At 37.6% G+C, this 16,800-nt stretch overlaps 3 protein-coding genes across 6 annotated transcripts; 2 read left to right on the top strand and 1 right to left on the bottom strand.

Annotated features, from left to right (window-relative positions):
- Positions 1–625: 625 nt before the first annotated feature.
- nxnl2 (nucleoredoxin like 2) lies at positions 626–2,580 on the bottom strand. Of its 2 annotated transcripts, XM_008423765.2 has the most exons (3): positions 2,497–2,580; positions 2,073–2,397; positions 626–1,286 (listed from the first exon to the last, which is right to left on the bottom strand). In XM_008423765.2, exons 2-3 carry the CDS (start codon positions 2,372–2,374, stop codon positions 1,118–1,120), a joined length of 471 nt encoding a protein of 156 aa, XP_008421987.1. In that variant the 5' UTR covers positions 2,375–2,397; positions 2,497–2,580; the 3' UTR covers positions 626–1,117. The 2 variants fall into 2 exon arrangements, with proteins under 2 accessions (XP_008421987.1, XP_008421986.1); XM_008423764.1 differs by lacking the exon at positions 2,497–2,580 and having other exon boundaries at positions 2,073–2,490.
- Positions 2,581–3,527: 947 nt separating this feature from the next.
- gng10 (guanine nucleotide binding protein (G protein), gamma 10) lies at positions 3,528–4,670 on the top strand. The gene is made up of 3 exons (XM_008423766.2): positions 3,528–3,753; positions 4,300–4,427; positions 4,517–4,670. Exons 1-2 carry the CDS (start codon positions 3,673–3,675, stop codon positions 4,423–4,425), a joined length of 207 nt encoding a protein of 68 aa, XP_008421988.1. The 5' UTR covers positions 3,528–3,672; the 3' UTR covers positions 4,426–4,427; positions 4,517–4,670.
- A 4,182-nt stretch (positions 4,671–8,852) lies between these two features.
- On the top strand, positions 8,853–16,449 carry btc (betacellulin, epidermal growth factor family member). 3 transcript variants are annotated; one of them, XM_008423768.2, is made up of 5 exons: positions 8,855–9,274; positions 9,869–9,961; positions 12,658–12,772; positions 13,019–13,165; positions 15,347–16,449. In XM_008423768.2, exons 1-5 carry the CDS (start codon positions 9,235–9,237, stop codon positions 15,474–15,476), a joined length of 525 nt encoding a protein of 174 aa, XP_008421990.1. In that variant the 5' UTR covers positions 8,855–9,234; the 3' UTR covers positions 15,477–16,449. The 3 variants fall into 3 exon arrangements, with proteins under 3 accessions (XP_008421992.1, XP_008421990.1, XP_008421989.1); XM_008423767.2 differs by having other exon boundaries at positions 8,859–9,274; positions 12,655–12,772; XM_008423770.2 differs by lacking the exon at positions 9,869–9,961 and having other exon boundaries at positions 8,853–9,274; positions 12,655–12,772.
- The last annotated feature ends 351 nt before the right edge of the window (positions 16,450–16,800 follow it).

Genomic DNA, 16,800 nt, shown 5'->3' on the forward strand with positions numbered 1-16,800 from the left:
GAGCTAATTGATGAGAAATCAATTTTTTATGCGGGCAACAGTGACCCCTTGTGGAACTCTGCAAAACCCCAACCTCTCCTGTGTCAACTTCGAAAAAAATGATGCAAACAAGATCAATGAAGTTCTCTTGGACGTCGTGCTTTGACGCACATCGGTAGGTTTGACAGCTCTCTTTCAGTCATGTCAATTTGTGTCTTGTGCATCATTTTCTATTAGCAGGATCTTGAATGGTTGCTCCTCCCCTTGAGATGCAGCCGAGTTCAAGAGTTGGTTAAAACCACCTGATCAGATTTGACAAAAAGGTGCAGTTTATTCCTTGAAAGAGCAAGCGGGGGATAATTAGCAGCCGTGAACACTTTGATGGAGTTTCAAAGCAAGCAGGCCCCGCAGGGACCGGTGGGTGCTGTGAGGACCATGAAGTCATCATGTTGTGGGACGTATTCGCTCAAATTGATAGCTGCGAACTCGGCATGCACAGAGGAAACATGCAATTAGGTTTGTGAAGGTGCTAGCATGCTGGAATCAGACCATCTGGGATTTCTACCATTTAATGAGACTAAAGGGAATCGAGTTTGTTTTTCTGTTTAACACAAGCCGAGTGATGTTTAAACTAAAACACCAGAGATTCAATGGTATGCATTTTTATTACCAATTTAAAAAACAAAATGCAAAAAAAAAAAAATATATACAGGCAGTTTAATAAATATAACAGATGAAATATTTTACGTTTCTCCTTAAGTGGAAGTTGAAGGTGTTGCTGGAAGCTTAACTGCTGCAGAAGCATGCTTTAATGTAACCTGAGATCTACGGCAGCTGTTAATCACACAAAATGTACAAATTCACTCCCAGCTGAGCCTGAGATTCGTGTCTTATGCATAGAAAGGTCTCCAACTAAAGCAGCGTCTCAGTATGTAACTGCATGTTTGCAAAGCTGTAATCAACCGAGCTCAATCACAGTGTTTTAAGGCTAAAAATATCCAATTAATAAGCAAGAGATGTTTTTTGGGTGAAAGGAATCTGTTTTTTTTCTTCTCCCCCCACTTAGTTTGCACACAATTCAGACTGTAGCTGAAGTGAATGAAGTATTTTACAAGTGACTTTGGGTTTATGCTTCTCCTCAAGCCTTGAAGTTCTGAAAGATCTCAGCCGCATCCAGCCAAGTCCTGAAGCAGGCCAGGCCTCGGTCTCGGATTTGCTTCCTGCCCTTATCGGTGATCACCTCGCCGTTCTCCTTCACGATCACCAGTTTAGGAACTGCTGTGATTTTGTAGCGCTGCTTTAACTCGCTAAGAGAAACAAGAAAAAAGAAAGAGGAAAAAAAATCGGGTTTGATCAGAAGAAGTAGATTTTTACCCTTTGTTTCTATTGGGTACAACTTTGGTCACATGAACTTTCCTTGTTTTTTCTCTCCCTTTTCAAATAAACCCAGCTCATCTCAACGACTCAAACGGAATTTACAGTTGCAGTTTTTAAATGTTGACATGTTGGCAGATTTTGATTTTCTTGACAAAAAGGAAGTGTCCTGCAAATTCACTGATAAAGGTAGAAATATCTATTCAACAGAAAATAAAGTAATCACATGATCGTCTCCATTAATGCCTCCAAGCCTAGTCGTTTGATCCACGGCAATATTTGTGACTGATGTTGCTCACGCTAAAACTGGATTCAAATTATTTTTAAAAGCACTTTGTACTCTGGGTGCTATCTTATGTTAGGCTTTGATATTTTTTCATTTTATTTTTATCATTTTATTTCTGCTTCCTGAAACAATTCAAACAGTTATCAGTAATGCATTTAGGGGAGCTAGACACATGTATAAAGTCTGTTTGCATTACTGTTCACACTAATAATAATAGCATTAAACATCCAGCATTAAAGGCCGGTTTGTGGAAACTGTCAGTCTGCTCTGCATTTAAACCTAATCCCTGACAGGGTGACCCCTTAAGTAGTTTACATAAGATGGAAAAACGCTTTACAGACTGCAGTGTTTAAGCTAATAAGATGAAATTGCACTTAATTATTTGTTCCTAACCTTCCCTGAATTACATTGTTTACAGTGAACATAAACTTACTGCTTGTAATCATCACCCCAGGGTAAAGCCAGCCAGTCTCCGTGCATGTCATGGTAATATTCGACCATGTCACCCAGCGACTTGTCTGAGGAGATGAACACGATCTCAAACTGAGCAGCAGGCTCACTTTCCTCCACCAGCTCCGTGTAAAAATCACAAAGGATAGGTGTGAAGTCCCGACACGGAGGGCACCATCCGCCAGAGAAGTAAATCCCCACCACTTTGTTCCTCAGCGCTTCCTCGGGGTCCACGAAGTCCCCGTCTTTATTCAGGAGAGTCCGGCCAGAAAACACCTCCACCATGTCTGCCAATCTCTCTCACACACCTAAACACAAAGAGTCCGGGACGTTTATGGAGCTGAATGTCGTTTTAGCTCATGGTAGTTCCGTTAAATGTCAGTTTGCTGGGTTACCGAAATGTTTACCTTTCCGTTCCGCAAAAGCTCCTTACAGCCAATCCTCATAATCGCCTACGGACCAATGAGATGACGAGAAGACTGTGGTGCGTTTGCGGTCATTATCAAAGTCGGTTTTACACAATGCTGAAACGCTGCTGCTAAGATACCACGCTGCGCGACCTTTTACAGCTGTTTTCAGCAGTTGTTCTGGGCTCTCAGGGGTTATTCGCTATGTATCACCGTAAACTTTATTACTATGTTATACCAGATATTCAGGCGTGAGTAGATACATATAAAAACACACAAAGGTAATTAAACTTAACCATTGGCGGGTATTTTTTCTTCACAAAGGGCCACATGATCAATTTTGACTGCTGTGGAGGACGATCTGAACAATAATTAATAAACTTCTATTTAAGTTTTATTGTCTTCAGGGAACAGAACAGTCGACATCTTAACAAAACAATAAATTGTGATAAGTTCAACTTTATATTTATATAGTATATTAAATTTAACAGTGTTAAATTTAGGTTTTTTGCTTCACCTGGTTTCCAAAAAATCTTTTACATTTATTTCACAAATTCAATTCAAAAAGTGAAGTAAAGAGCCATTACATAATTATATAATTTGAAATTTTCCTTGTTATTTTTGATTATAATTTACAGGTCAGCTGTCAGCAGTCTTCCCCATTTATGTACATGGCCATAACATATTTGAGTTTGTTTAATAATTTTCTTTGATATTATTACATTTCTTAATTTGATCTTAATGCGTTTAAAATGATTGAAATAAAAAAAATGTTTTGACGCACTGTTTTATGGCGATGTCATTTCATGTTTTAGATTTAATCATTTATAATTACATTTTGTTCTGTCAAAGTAAAATAATGCCTAAGTTCTGACGTGCCTTTTAAGCTCTCCTGCAAAGTAATGTACCAGACGTTTCAGTGGATTCAGATCTTAAAACAGTTTTTCCATGCAGTGTTGGTGAAATGCACATAGAGGTCAGTGTGTTCCTCTTTCTCCCTGCTTCCTCAGCAGAGAGCAGAGGTCATTTGGAAAGAAACCCAGCCATTCTTTTCTTGTCCAGCATTTGTTGCCCATCAACGAAGTCAAGCTGCTTGTGTCAGGAGCGTCAGGGGAGATCTTCTCTTTTGCTTTGTCTCTATACAATATTTTTTCCTCTGCTGTCATCTCTGGGATCATGACCTCTAATTCCAATTTATCCAACATGCGACGGCTGGTGGAACAACTTCAACTTGAGGCCAGCGTGGAAAGAATTAAGGTAAAAAAACCCCAGCATGGTGCTGTTGTTGTCATCGGCTGTTGGTCTTGTTTCTTTCAGTTTTTCCATGACTATTGACACAACATTGTTGCATGACAATATTTCTACAAAATATTAGGCTACTTTAGTTGTTAAAGCGACATCAACATTTCATTTGGTTTTTTTTAACAAAAAGAACAACAAAAACTCAGGAATTTACACAACAGATCAAATATTTGCAATCCAATTGTGTGAATGTAGTTTCTACTACACTAATTATAATTGAAATTCTGAGGACTTTAATGCACCAATAGTATCAATGTATAAATAGAGTTTAGAGTAGTGTTATTGTTTCCTTCTGTCATTTGGGAAACGTGTCTGGCACCAATCATCTTACATTGTCGTTCACATACGTTAACGAAAAGGTTTTAAGTTTCTGAGTTTGTTCCATTGTGTTATTTTTAAGAAAACTGTAGCAGGTAAAAATTCAGTTCCGTGGATGCAGCACACATTGTTTGGCACAAGTTACAAAACCTATCTCATAGATACACTTGATGCTTTTTCCAGGTGTCCCAGGCAGCTGCAGAGCTGCAGCAGTACTGTCTGCAGAACGCGGGCAAAGATGCCCTGCTGGTGGGAGTCCCTACAGGGAGCAACCCCTTCAGAGAGCCGCGCTCCTGCGCTGTGGTGTGAAGGTCGGACACTTTTCTATTTCGCAAGTGAATATTTATTATGTCAGCTGAGCTTCAAAAGGAGAATAATAGGCTTTGCACCCTTTTTGCAGAGTACGAAGAAGTGGACGCAACTGTGACATCTCCTACAGGGAACAAAGAGATTTCAGCGTTTTATCCAGATATGTTTTGTACAACTTCTAAATGTTTTTTTTTTTATGAAAGAAAACAAAGACTGTAATAAAATATTTCTTTGGTACATATGTCTTTCTTTTTATATTATTTTACTTCATTTTTAGCTTTCTTTTTTAAAGCACATGGTGTAACTGTACGTCTCATTAGACGTCTCTTTAAGAGCGATCTCTATGTTATGCAGGGGCGGAGTGATACAGTGGCTATCTACAAATTGTACAAAACAGATGTTTTAGCCTGCTCACTAAATGACACTCTGGAATCTCATGGCGCTGGAACTTCCTGATGTTCAGTCTAAGTTAGGAACACATTTAGAGAGAGGAAACCGAGTCTTCCTGTTTCAAACTGCAAAGACACAGTGAAAGATAACCCTGTGGCAGCTCGCTTTTTGGACTTATATGTAAGATTAAGCAGTGATAATTCTGAATAAAATCTGGGCTTGCATAAAAATTAAGGTTCATAGGTAAATATTTGCTGTCATAATGCGCTGTTCTGAGTTAAGTATAACCTCTTTCTGCAGATTTTATTATTAACTGTTTTTACCAATTTAAAATATATATATTTTTTGCCTTTAGGTTTATAAAGGTTAATGTAAAAACTGTCTAATGCAGCACCAATAATGTCTAGCCGGTCATGAGACGACTCTCATTTTTATCACTTCCTTTTCCTTCCAGTGCACATTTAAGGGAGGAGTCTTTGTAGAGCTATCTATAGAACCGCTGACCTTTACTTAAATATGCCTATTTTTTTGTCTTAACTAACCATTTATAATTAACTTTTTAGCTGAATGTTAACAGTATGTTGTAATGCCCAAAGCTTTAAAATTATGCAAAGTAAAAGAAGGTACTGAAGGTTTTCCTTTATCTCTGCAATCTATAATTAAGTAAAGCCGAGTTCCCTGCTAACCCTGATTTCCCCAAATCCATTGAAACATTTAATTACTCTTATCCTCTTTAATCCATGCCAGGCTGTCCATTATGTGTTTTTCCCCAGCATGTATGAAACAGGAAAATATAGGACAAAACTTGATATTTTTTGTTTTTTTTTACAGATAAAAATATGAGCAAGACTTATTTCACTGCAGATTATTGTGAAAGTCGCTCCAAATTTCATTCAAAATTTTAATTGTAGCAATTTTTAAAAGTTACTCAGAAGATGTTTATGAATGCTGTAAAATATTCCACTGTTAATATTCTCACATTTCTTGCTTTTGCTGAGCACCTCCTTTGCCCTTTGAACTGCCATCCCCTGCTAGCAGCAGCAATGACAATGCAACCAATAAACACAGAGGGGTGTCAACTTTTTACCACATATAGATGGAATAAAACTTTTAGAAAATTGACACCCACTTTCTAAGAAAGCCCTGGGAAACACCACATTTGTTGCCCATAGAAAGTGTAGCCCATAAAATGACCAGTGACCACAAGGGAGTTTAAACTGGAAAAATCAAAACAGATCAGGAATACTTAAAAGCAAAATTATCATCATCCCACCAGGGCTGGATTGTAGGGTAAATTTTTTACCAAGGTAATTCTTGATTCTGCTGTGGTTTAACCCTGACGCAGTTAAAAATTAAAGAGTCTTGAATAAGAATGCCAAGAAAACCTTCCTGGCTTCTGAAAAAGGTTTCTTGAAGTAGAGATGTTCTTTTTCCACTCCTCTATAGCACCTATCAATCTAAATTAGAAGTTATTTTCACACTGGCCGGTCCTACTCAGATCATATCAAAGTTAAAAACATTTGCTTAGAGTTGCCTTTATTAATAATAAGTGGAACTCAGGCTAGTTCTAGTCTGGATTACATCTTTTCATTATTTCTTTTTATTTTACGACTGTAGTGTTATATTTTTTGAGTTTATTGTGTTACGTTTTTATCACGAGATGCACTTTGACTGCCTACTTGTTGAAATGTGCCTTTCAGATAAACTTGCCTAGAAACTTGACTGATGTATCACAAAAACTCTGCCTACTTTCTATTGCACATTAGGGCTTTTCTTTTGTTGGATAAATGTAACTAAAAAGGCAAATGTTGCTTTGTGGAACAGGTTCAGTAACATTAGTATCAGTGACTCATCAGCTTGTTAGTTCCTGTTGAGTTTACTGTTTTGTTTCAGGGCAAATAAAATCTTTCACTTCTTCCCATGTAGCACATGCAGAAAGACTTTGCATGTTTTAAAGTGCCTGTTTTAGGCAAAGCAGTATTGTTGATGATGATGTTGCAGTTAAATTTTTATCTCTTGCTGGCTTCAAAGATTTCTCTCTATAGGTCAAAAATTTTGAAGAACTACCTTTTGCTGCAAATACAGCCGAGTCTTTTTTTGGGGTATGTTTCTGATAGGTTTTCATATCTAAAGGCTGAATGTTTTCTTATGAGTCATTGCAAAATAGCTCAAACTCATTTCCAATTAGATTTTGACTGGCCCATTCTAACATGTCCCTCGATTAAACCATGTCTTTGCAGCTTTGGATAAATGTTTGGGGTCACTGTCCTGTTGGTAGCTGAATCACTGCCCCGTTCTCCATTCTTTTATAAACTCTAACAGCCTTTTCTCCTTTTCTTCTGTAATTTAGTTCTATTTATCTTCTCATGAAATCTGACCAGCTTTCCTGTCCCTGCAGATGAAAAGCATAATGTTGTGCAATTACTCTGGACACACTATCACCATTTCCTTCATACATGGTGTTTTGCGTGTAGTACAACAAGCTACACTTTGGTCTCATGTGACCAGATCACATTCTTTTGCAGGGTTATGAAAACTGTAAAAGGCTTACAACAATTTTTAAAATTGAATAATGGATTCCTTCTTGCAACTCTCTTGTAAAGGACCAACTTGTACAGACATTCTGCAGACGGTTAAAACCAAAGTTTTTTTTCAAACTAACGGAGCATTTAGAAAAAAAAAGAAATCATTCTGGAATCAAAACTTGTTGGTTGTAGCTTGATGATGATCTGGGAATCCAATTTTGCCTGTACCAAAATATCCTGAAGCAGAACATCCAGCTATGACCTTAAGCTTAAACATTCATGAGTTATGCAGCCAGAAGTTCATCACCAAACGGCTTGAAAAAAGTCCAAATGAAAGTGATGCATTTTCTAGTCAAAGTACTGACTTAAATTTGACTGTGACCTTAGTGGGTCATCAATGCTCAAAAATCTTCCAATATGGTTGAGCTATTCCTCCCACGATTTATGATCTGTTGTTTCAAATGCTTGATGGCAGTGAAGTTGCAAAGCCAGTTATATCAGGATTGGAAGGCTATTAGTTTTCACATATGTAACTCAGTAACTTTTACCCACTTAATAAATGAAATAACTGGAAAGCTAAAGTTTGCTATTTCTAAATTAACCATTTTCTGTTATTAAAATATCCCTGGTGATCTGAAACATTTAGTTGTGGCAGAAAAGAAAAAGAAGAAGAAGAAAAGAGCAAACCTTATTTTATAAAATTGTTAGTAATTCAATTTAAGGAAATTTTGCATTTTTTATTTTATTTTTTTGAAAAACGTTTTAGTTTTTATTGTTAAAGTTGTACATTTCCCAACTTGTTCTCTGTTGAAAGTGTTAAACGACGCCATCTGGTGGTTACGTATATACAATTACATAATGGTCACGTCGTGTTTCTGCAACGTTATCCAATCATTTAGAGCTGAAACATTTATTCATGCATTACCAAAGTAACTCAAACATACTTTTTTTTAGTTAATATAGCAATACTAAAGAGAATAAATACAATAATTTATATGATGTAACTCATGATCGTAACATATTTTTTGTCCAAATTAACCCTTTAACAGTCACACGAAGCTGAATTAACCCTTTAACAGTCACACGAAGCTGAATTAACCCTATAACAGTCACATAAAAAAGTGCAAGCCATGAGGACACACGCGTATCCTCATGACAGTTGAAGAGCATGTTCTACAGCTTCAGATAAAGAAGGAAAATATACTTTTCCATTCATAGCCTCTGGGATATAAACCTCTCCCCACCCACTCCGTTTAATCTGTGGTGACAAAAAGCCCCAACGTTGCAACAATCTGTTGAAAAGTCTCATTTTGCCCTCCTACATCTTTTTTTTTTTTTGGCTTTCTGTTAGTTTAGTTAGCATGCACAGCTCTAACACACAATGCAACAAAAAGTATATAAATAGAATCTCAAGTGCTTCTGTGGTAAGCAGGTTGCCCTTACAGCTGCTCCACCTATCGTTTCATTCCTAAGAAAACAAGGTCAGGTATTCAAAGGACTTATTTTTTAGAAAAGGAAACAACCTGAACACACTGAATAGTATTGTCTTCTCCTTTAAAGGTGTGGGCGGAGAGTAGTGTGCAGAGTTAAGTTTCACTGACACCTCCCTTTCTAGACTCACAAACTGCAGATCAGCCGTGTTGCAGTCCTGACTGGTGCTCTCGGCTGGGATCTTAGTGCGTATGTTGTGGTTTTTTTCCCCTCGACTCTTGTGGATGTGGCTGCCATCAATGACGAACCACAACAGGGCACTCTGGGAAACTTCTGCGACAGGTCTATTCCCTCCCCAAAAGTCACTGACCGCTGAAAAGGATTTAAGCCACTTGGACTTCTCTTTCCCTCATATGTCTGTGAATTTTCATAAATCAAATAAGAATTTTCATCAAGTGCGGAGATGGCAAAGTTGCACAGACTCTATGTAGTTCTACTAACAGGTAGGATTAACTATTGTTCTGCTCATATGTTGCACTAAGTGGTAAACTTTCTTCACAACTTAATTATAGTGTAGTTTAGAGACATGGAGTCATTTGTCTAGTAAAATTTGTAAATAAATACATTAGTTCTTGAACAAATTTTCTATTGACAGCTGGTTTAGTTAAAATTGAATTGAGACACTATTCTCACACTAACTAACATGTAAAAAGCTTTGGAGTTGGTTAATCATTTAGTGAAGATCTTACAAAACAGCACTATATTATCTGACCCCCCCTCCCACTAATTATAATATTTTAAATCCTCTGGTCTGAAGTGTGAAACATTTCCCAGTAAAATATTATTTATTCTGAGAGTTTATAAAATCAGGCAGTGAGAGTGACAACTTTTATGAACCTGTAAAAAGTGGAATTTGGTCTCAAATTAGCTGATGAGTCAACACAAAGCAAGTGAGTATAATAGTACATATTACGCTCACTTGCATGTATGCGTGTGTGTGTGCGTGTGGGCGTGTGTGTGCGGGTGTGTGTATGTGTGTGTGTGTGCGTGTGTGTGTTTGACTGGCTTTTTGTTTGTGTTTGTGTTTGTGTCTGCAGCTCTAGCACTGTGGAAACGTTGTCTGGCAGAATGGAACGCCACCGACGGGTCCTCCAACCAAACCGCATCCGTCTGTCAAGACAACTGCACAGGTAGAGACGGGACAATCCCTCACTGATGTCATAAAGAGCTTTGAGGTGTAATTGACACAATCATCAAAGCAGACACTGAACTGGTCAAAGCAGTCTAGGTAAATAGTGCCAGTCATCTGTGACGGGATTATGGCCTTTGAAAGCCGCGAAGGCTTTGACGTTCCCCTTCTTCCTGTTCACCTTTGGCAACTTTGTTTGCAATGAAAATGGGAGATGAAATGACTCATTTTCAAAGGAAGGTACAGGAATTTGCTGTTGGATCTGTGAATGAGAACACTCCCAAAATTGAGTATGTTCAATTTGGAAAATGAACTAATTGTAGTAATGCTAAAGAATACTAGCAATACAAGTCACGGCACATTTGTTTCTACTGTGCGTAATCAAATCCATAAAAAAAAGGTTGTGCATAATTAAACACTGGATAGTTCAGATGTCACTGCTTTAATGACACAGAATCTGTCAGACTTGCAACTAAACATTTCCTACTTCTAGGAAACGCTAAGATACTCTTGTTAAATAAATAAACTAACGGTAGAGAAATCTATACTAATATGGAAGGCCTAACAGTGAATGAATGAATGAATGAATGAATGAATGAATGAATGAATGAATCAACCAGGGTTTTAATGTATAATGTCCAAGTGCTTTATACTTTACTAAAGGCTGCCCAAAAGTTAAAAAGAAATAATAATAATAATTGTTGCAGGGCAACACAGAGACACACAACCATGCACACGCACTCACACCTAGGGACAATTTGGAGAGGTCAATTAACCTGACAGTCATGTTTTTGGACTGTGGGAGGAAACTGGAGAACCTGGAGAAAACCCACGCATGCMCAGGGAGAACATGCAAACTCCATGCAGAAAGACCGGGGCCGGGAATTGAACCCAGAACCTTCTTGCTGCAAAGCAACAGCTCTACCAACTGCGCCACTGTGTAGCCCTAAAACAAAAACAATAACATCAAAAATAAAAAATTTGATTATCAAAAAACATGACAGAACTTACCAGACATGATATTTTAATATCATAAAATTAGAATATATAAACAAAAAGAAAACCAATAAATGGCAAGAAAGATATTGTTGACATTGTTTTGACCGAAAAACTAACACCTGGATGTGAAAGATGAAACGGTCCAAGCCATCTCTGCTTAAACACTTTTTAAAATGAGATGTAAAAATCCACAACTGGTCCGGACAGACGATGTGATCGTGGCCTGTTGGTTAGTTTTCTAGTTGCTATTATGTGGGAAATTCAATAACTGGTAAGGAATGCAACATGCTTCACTTGGTTTTCACAGCAGCATTTTTGTTGTAATGAGATGATGTACTACAAAGTTACAAAGTTATTGTTGTGATTATTATTTTATTAAATATTAAATTATTATTATTTTTTTTCAGTTTTATAACCCAGACGACGCAAACTATTTGCTCCTCTGCTTTAACTGCCACCAAATATGAAGTTTGCTTTTAGCTGGTCATGTCGGCTAACCATCAATAAGACCGCAAACACATATATCTTCATGACCTCTGGGGTTATGTCTGCTAGCGTGTTCTCAAGTTTCAGCTAACAATTAGACCCCACTCATTGATGTCACCTGGAGAGCAGTATCCTTTTACGAGCTCTCTCTCTTTTCTTTCTTTCTTTTTTTTTTTTTTTGAGGGACAAATTCACTAGAGCGGGTTGTAAAGATAGCGGCGGCTTTTCAAGTAGTGCTACGTGAAAACTGGTGGTCAGAAGTTCAACAGCTGTTCCAGGGTACGATTAGTTAGCAAGCTAAATAAAAACCTGTGTGTGGGGACATAGTTGAGAGAATGGAAATTCCAACTTTCATGTTTAATTTAGCGGAGAATTACGCAGATGAAGCTGTGTGCATAATGAGTCTTTTATGACACCGGTGCCTTAGCGGATTTGAATAGCGTTCCTCTCTGGACCGGATCGTATTGCAAACAGTCTATTAATAAATTAGGTCATGGCAGAGGGTGAGAATTGATGTCATAGTGGCAAGCTGACAAACTGTGACAAAGCTCCAGAAATAAAATAGATGTCGCACTTTTATTTGCTCGTGATTAACATTGGATATGTTGAATTAGAAATTACTCAAATATGTTCAAAGCAGCCTCCCATTTTAAATATTTGCACATTTCTGCAAAAGCAATCCTCATGCTGAAACTTTCAAATGGTTTAATTTTGTGGTAGTTTAACAATGAAAGTATTTTCCTGATCTTACACTAAAAAGGAAGCTAGAAGCTTGTCACCTACAGGGATTAAATGAACTTAAAACTGTTGTGAACTCAATCAACTAATAAACAGAAGCATAAAAATTACATTAAACTAAAAATCGTTTGTAAATCTCCGGTTTTGTGTAGTGTATTCAACAAAATACAGGTTCCGTTTTACTACAAGTGTCACGTACTTAGCTGAAAACTTTGAACAAAGTCATTTTAACCAAGAAAAATAATAAAAACAAAAATAAATTGAGATCTTATCAGTGACATTTAAAAGTGCTTAAAAACATTGCTAATGCAAATGAGAGTTGAAATCAAATAAGAGCGATTTGTAACTGGTAAAACTACATATTCAGTCCTTTTAGGATAATTTACATTTCATTAGTAGGTTGGAGAATTTGTTTTAGTAACAACTAGAACAATAAACTTACTAAGAGGTCATGTAATTTCATTTCTCCAGCAGAGAAAGACACAGAACAATCGAATGGCCACTTCTCAGAATGTCCTGAGGAGCTGCTTTATTACTGCATCCATGGAGAGTGTCGTTACATTAAGGAGCAAAAGGCAACATCCTGCAGGTGAGAAATAGTTTTACAAAATGATAATAAATATAAATGTAAAAAAAAAAAAAAAAAATTAGACAATGAAGTTTAGCTTTGTTGAGAATCCAGAAAAACAAACATGGGATTTTTATCAGAAATATGTGGTCAGATAATATTTATATTTAGAACCGTATGAACAGTAGAAAAGTTTCATGACAAAAGAAAATAGAAAAATTAAACATTAAACATTTAAACCTTCTGTTTTTTTCCCCCCTGTCTAAGGTGTCACGTCAATTACCACGGTCACAGATGTGAATATGTGTCGTTGGACCTGCAAATTGGTCCCAGAGAACAAATCATAATAGGCTGCGCCATTGCTGTGCTTCTGCTGTTGATGATCCTCGTTATTTCCATCTGCGTCTGTTCACAGTAAGATAAAATAGTTTCTGACTATATGGATACATTTTTCTTAAAGGAACAGTTTGGCCTTCACAGAACTAGTCGTCAACCATGATTATTCTTTTCAATTGGTGCTTTATGGGGCTTAAAAATATGTTTTCACTGCCTCCCTCCCTCCTGCAGCAACACATCTGCATTGATGTGTTCAATGAACAATCATATAAACCTGAGTTTTTAAAAGCAGCCTCTCCGGCCACTGGTTCGAACTCACTACAGGGGAATCTCTCGACAGCTTTGCACCTGAGTGTCCAAGACCTGACACAGCAGGTCTGATATGATTACAAAATCAATCATTGACCTTTAGCCCTAGGTTGACTGGGACCAAATGCACTTGTGAACAATGTTGTCTTGAACATGGAGTTTGTTGTGGATCAGCCCACGATTAGCACAGACGTCCAACAAAAACCCACCTTTCAAATTTCAAGTGTGTCCACACCCCAACTCTCACCCAGCTTCCATCCCGAAGCTCCTCCACACAGGCAGTGGGTAAGAGCAGAAACCACAGACATCAGAGGCGATGAGATGCCATCTCAACATAGATCATGGACGGATTTTGTAAAAATATATATATTGGCAAAAATAACCTCTTGTAATATTTGTAAAATCTTTAAGACACTATCTTTCTAGGACTCAATATTTGTCCCTGTTCACATGTTTTTGTTTTCAAAACTGAAATCGCAGTTTATAAATTAGGTGGAGTGAGTGAATGGATTATTGGTAGTCAGACTTATTTTTATTGGACTGAAAGTCCTATTGGCCTTTATTCCAGGTTGTAAGATTACTATGACCTAACTGAGTAAAAAGTTCAGACATGTGAATGAATGAATTAAACCACCAGGAAACCGTTTACGCAATATTTAAGTCCAGATTTTGACTCAGCGAATGTATAATGTTATTTTATTTTTCATCAAATATTATTGGACTTTTTAAAAAACACATTATTTTTTTTTATTCTTAGTGAAACAGGGTTCCTCCCATAGGCAGTTAAAGGAAAAGCTACACCACACACATTATGTGCAAAAATGAATATAAATGAGTACGACAGACACCAATTGAGCAGAAACAAAGTAAAATGTTATTACAAAAGAAACAAAAACCAAGTAGAAAAGTCAAACAATTCTGCTACACAACACAGACAAGATAAAAACAATAAAACTAAATGTAGTTAGTAAAGCAAATGAAAATAAGTGAAGCTGAGTACAAAGAAGAGAAATGTATTTATTTAATATATTATAATGGACTGCTAAGGAGCCTATCTGCAGTGAGAACGAACCTGTTCCGAAAGAAATTGAAGTGTAAAGTTTTTGATTTGATACATCTGAAACATTTGTCAGGAGTTGAGAAAACAGGAGTATCTGCCTAAATGTCAGACCACACGAGACGGTGGCAAGAAGAATGCCATCATAAAAAGAAAGCTACAACAAGACCTGTTTAGAGATTGCCAAAAGGGCCCAAAATGAAACTTATTGAGGTACATGCTATAAACTGTGCAAATGAATAATAAAACTGCACATCACCCTGAACGCATTATTTCCACCACAACATTTAGTGATAGCAGAACCATGCTGCGGGGATTATTTTACTCAACGGGGAGATGGAGTGAAGTAAATATGGTATAATCCTGGAAGAAAAGCTGCTAGTGGCTGAAAAATACTTGAGTCTGTTGTGGTGTACAGTCCAACCGGACAGCAACCTTGGATGTACAGTCAGAACCACAAAGCAATGGTTCAGAGCAAAGGGTGTTCATGAGTTGGAATGGCCTAGTTAAAGTCCATCAAAACTTTATAGCAAGTGAAATTCATAGATGTTCAAGCTGAGATTGAACTACTTTTGCAAAGACAAATGAGCAAAAAAAGTGTCTAACTGTCCAAAGCTGATAAAGACGTAGCTGTTGCAAAATATTTGAAATGCTCATTATGATAAATAATAGCGAGTATGGATCGTATGCATACATTTATGCATATTTATTCATGCATATTTTTAAAACAATTTATATATGTATATATTCAGATCCCACTTTTGCAGCAAAGCAGTTTTAGCCAAGCTGTTCCTTTAAAGTCTTACTGCAGAGGCTGAACATATCTGGTTTTGGCTTTGCAGTCATTTGTTGCCTTCCATATGCGGTATGTGCCATGGTTCTGTTGTTTCCAGTCGCAGGTGCAGATTGTGGGGACGGAGGAGAAGACAGACGGAGGAGCTGAGAAACGGAACAGGGAAACGCAGCATGCCGGACTCCAGTACATCACACTCAACAGAGCTGACACCTATCAACTCAGTATGAAGACTCTGTCAGAGACGCCTTTAGGCATCACATGTTTACGCACGGGGCCGCTTCTGGCTGCAGGCTCACAGTAAATGCAGGAGGCCTCCGGTGGCCCCTGGTCAGCATCGAGGCCGACGAGGAACACCGCTTCACAGAAAAATATGTCAACCTGTGACAGAAGCTCAGAGGCTTCCTCTTGTCCTTCTGGAGACCTGCTGCGTTTGGAACATTAAACAAGCTTTTGGAAAATAACAACAACAACAACAAAAAACAAGAGGAAGATGCCCTCCTGGATTTATGATAAATATGAGCTGGGGTGATGGAAAGGAGGCTTTTGTTTTAAAAGTAGTGGAGCAACAGACATGGCCTTCCGCCGAGTGCTGCTGATCATGCAGCACTAAATAAATTGTTGCTATGTTGGAAAAAGCTGCGAGGCCAGCTGGCAGCCAATGATAGCACTCCATCAGGTTGGCATCTACACTGTGAGATGAGAGGAAAGCTACTGTCCTTTTAGAGAAACCGAGCTACAGAGATCAACCTTTATACAGATTGTAACACAGCTGCAGCAGCAGGCTTGTTTACTGCTTGACTAGCTTTTATGTGCCACATAATGATCAGTTATCACTTTCAACTTATCACTGCAGAGCCACGTCTCCACATATGCTCACAGACGATATTGTTACTCGTGTGCATGACCAAATTCAAGAAGAGGCCCGTTAAGGTTGGAGCTACGTTAACCACACGGTTCAGAAAGGACAAGCAGATCTTGTGCTGGAGGCCCTTTTTTTAATCTGTATGTTTAGAGCCGAGCAGCCTGGAGGCTACAGAACAGAACAGCTGAGTCTGTGTGCAAGGGCTGAGAGAGCTGCTCTGTTTCACAGCTGCCAAACTTTCACTGAGATTTCAGAATGTAACCATGTAGACATAAACTCAGAGTCAGATAAGTCTGACTCTGAGTTTTATATCAATAAACATGCTGCTGCTTACTTTACTTTTACTGAAAAATGTATATATTTATATATATACAGATGCTTTGTCCTCAGTTTGTGTAAGAAAATATTTCTGCAAAGAATTAGAGTCGAAGAGCAGACGAAGTAAAAAAAACGATAGAGAATCCTTTTATAGCAATTTTCAAAAATAAATAAATTAATGAAAAAAAATAATAATACATTCTCACAGCTCTTATGATAACAACTACACAGAACCCCAATCATCAAAAAGACATATAATTCCATTTACAACTGGTTTGTTCATCTACCAGATCATTAGACCATGGGAAAAATTAAGAGATTAGTTAAAATGATCAGTTTTTCTGGCTTTACTTTTTATAGGTACTGTATAT

Source organism: Poecilia reticulata, linkage group LG12 (genome assembly GCF_000633615.1).
Source record: "Poecilia reticulata strain Guanapo linkage group LG12, Guppy_female_1.0+MT, whole genome shotgun sequence".
Lineage (NCBI taxonomy): Eukaryota > Metazoa > Chordata > Actinopteri > Cyprinodontiformes > Poeciliidae > Poecilia > Poecilia reticulata.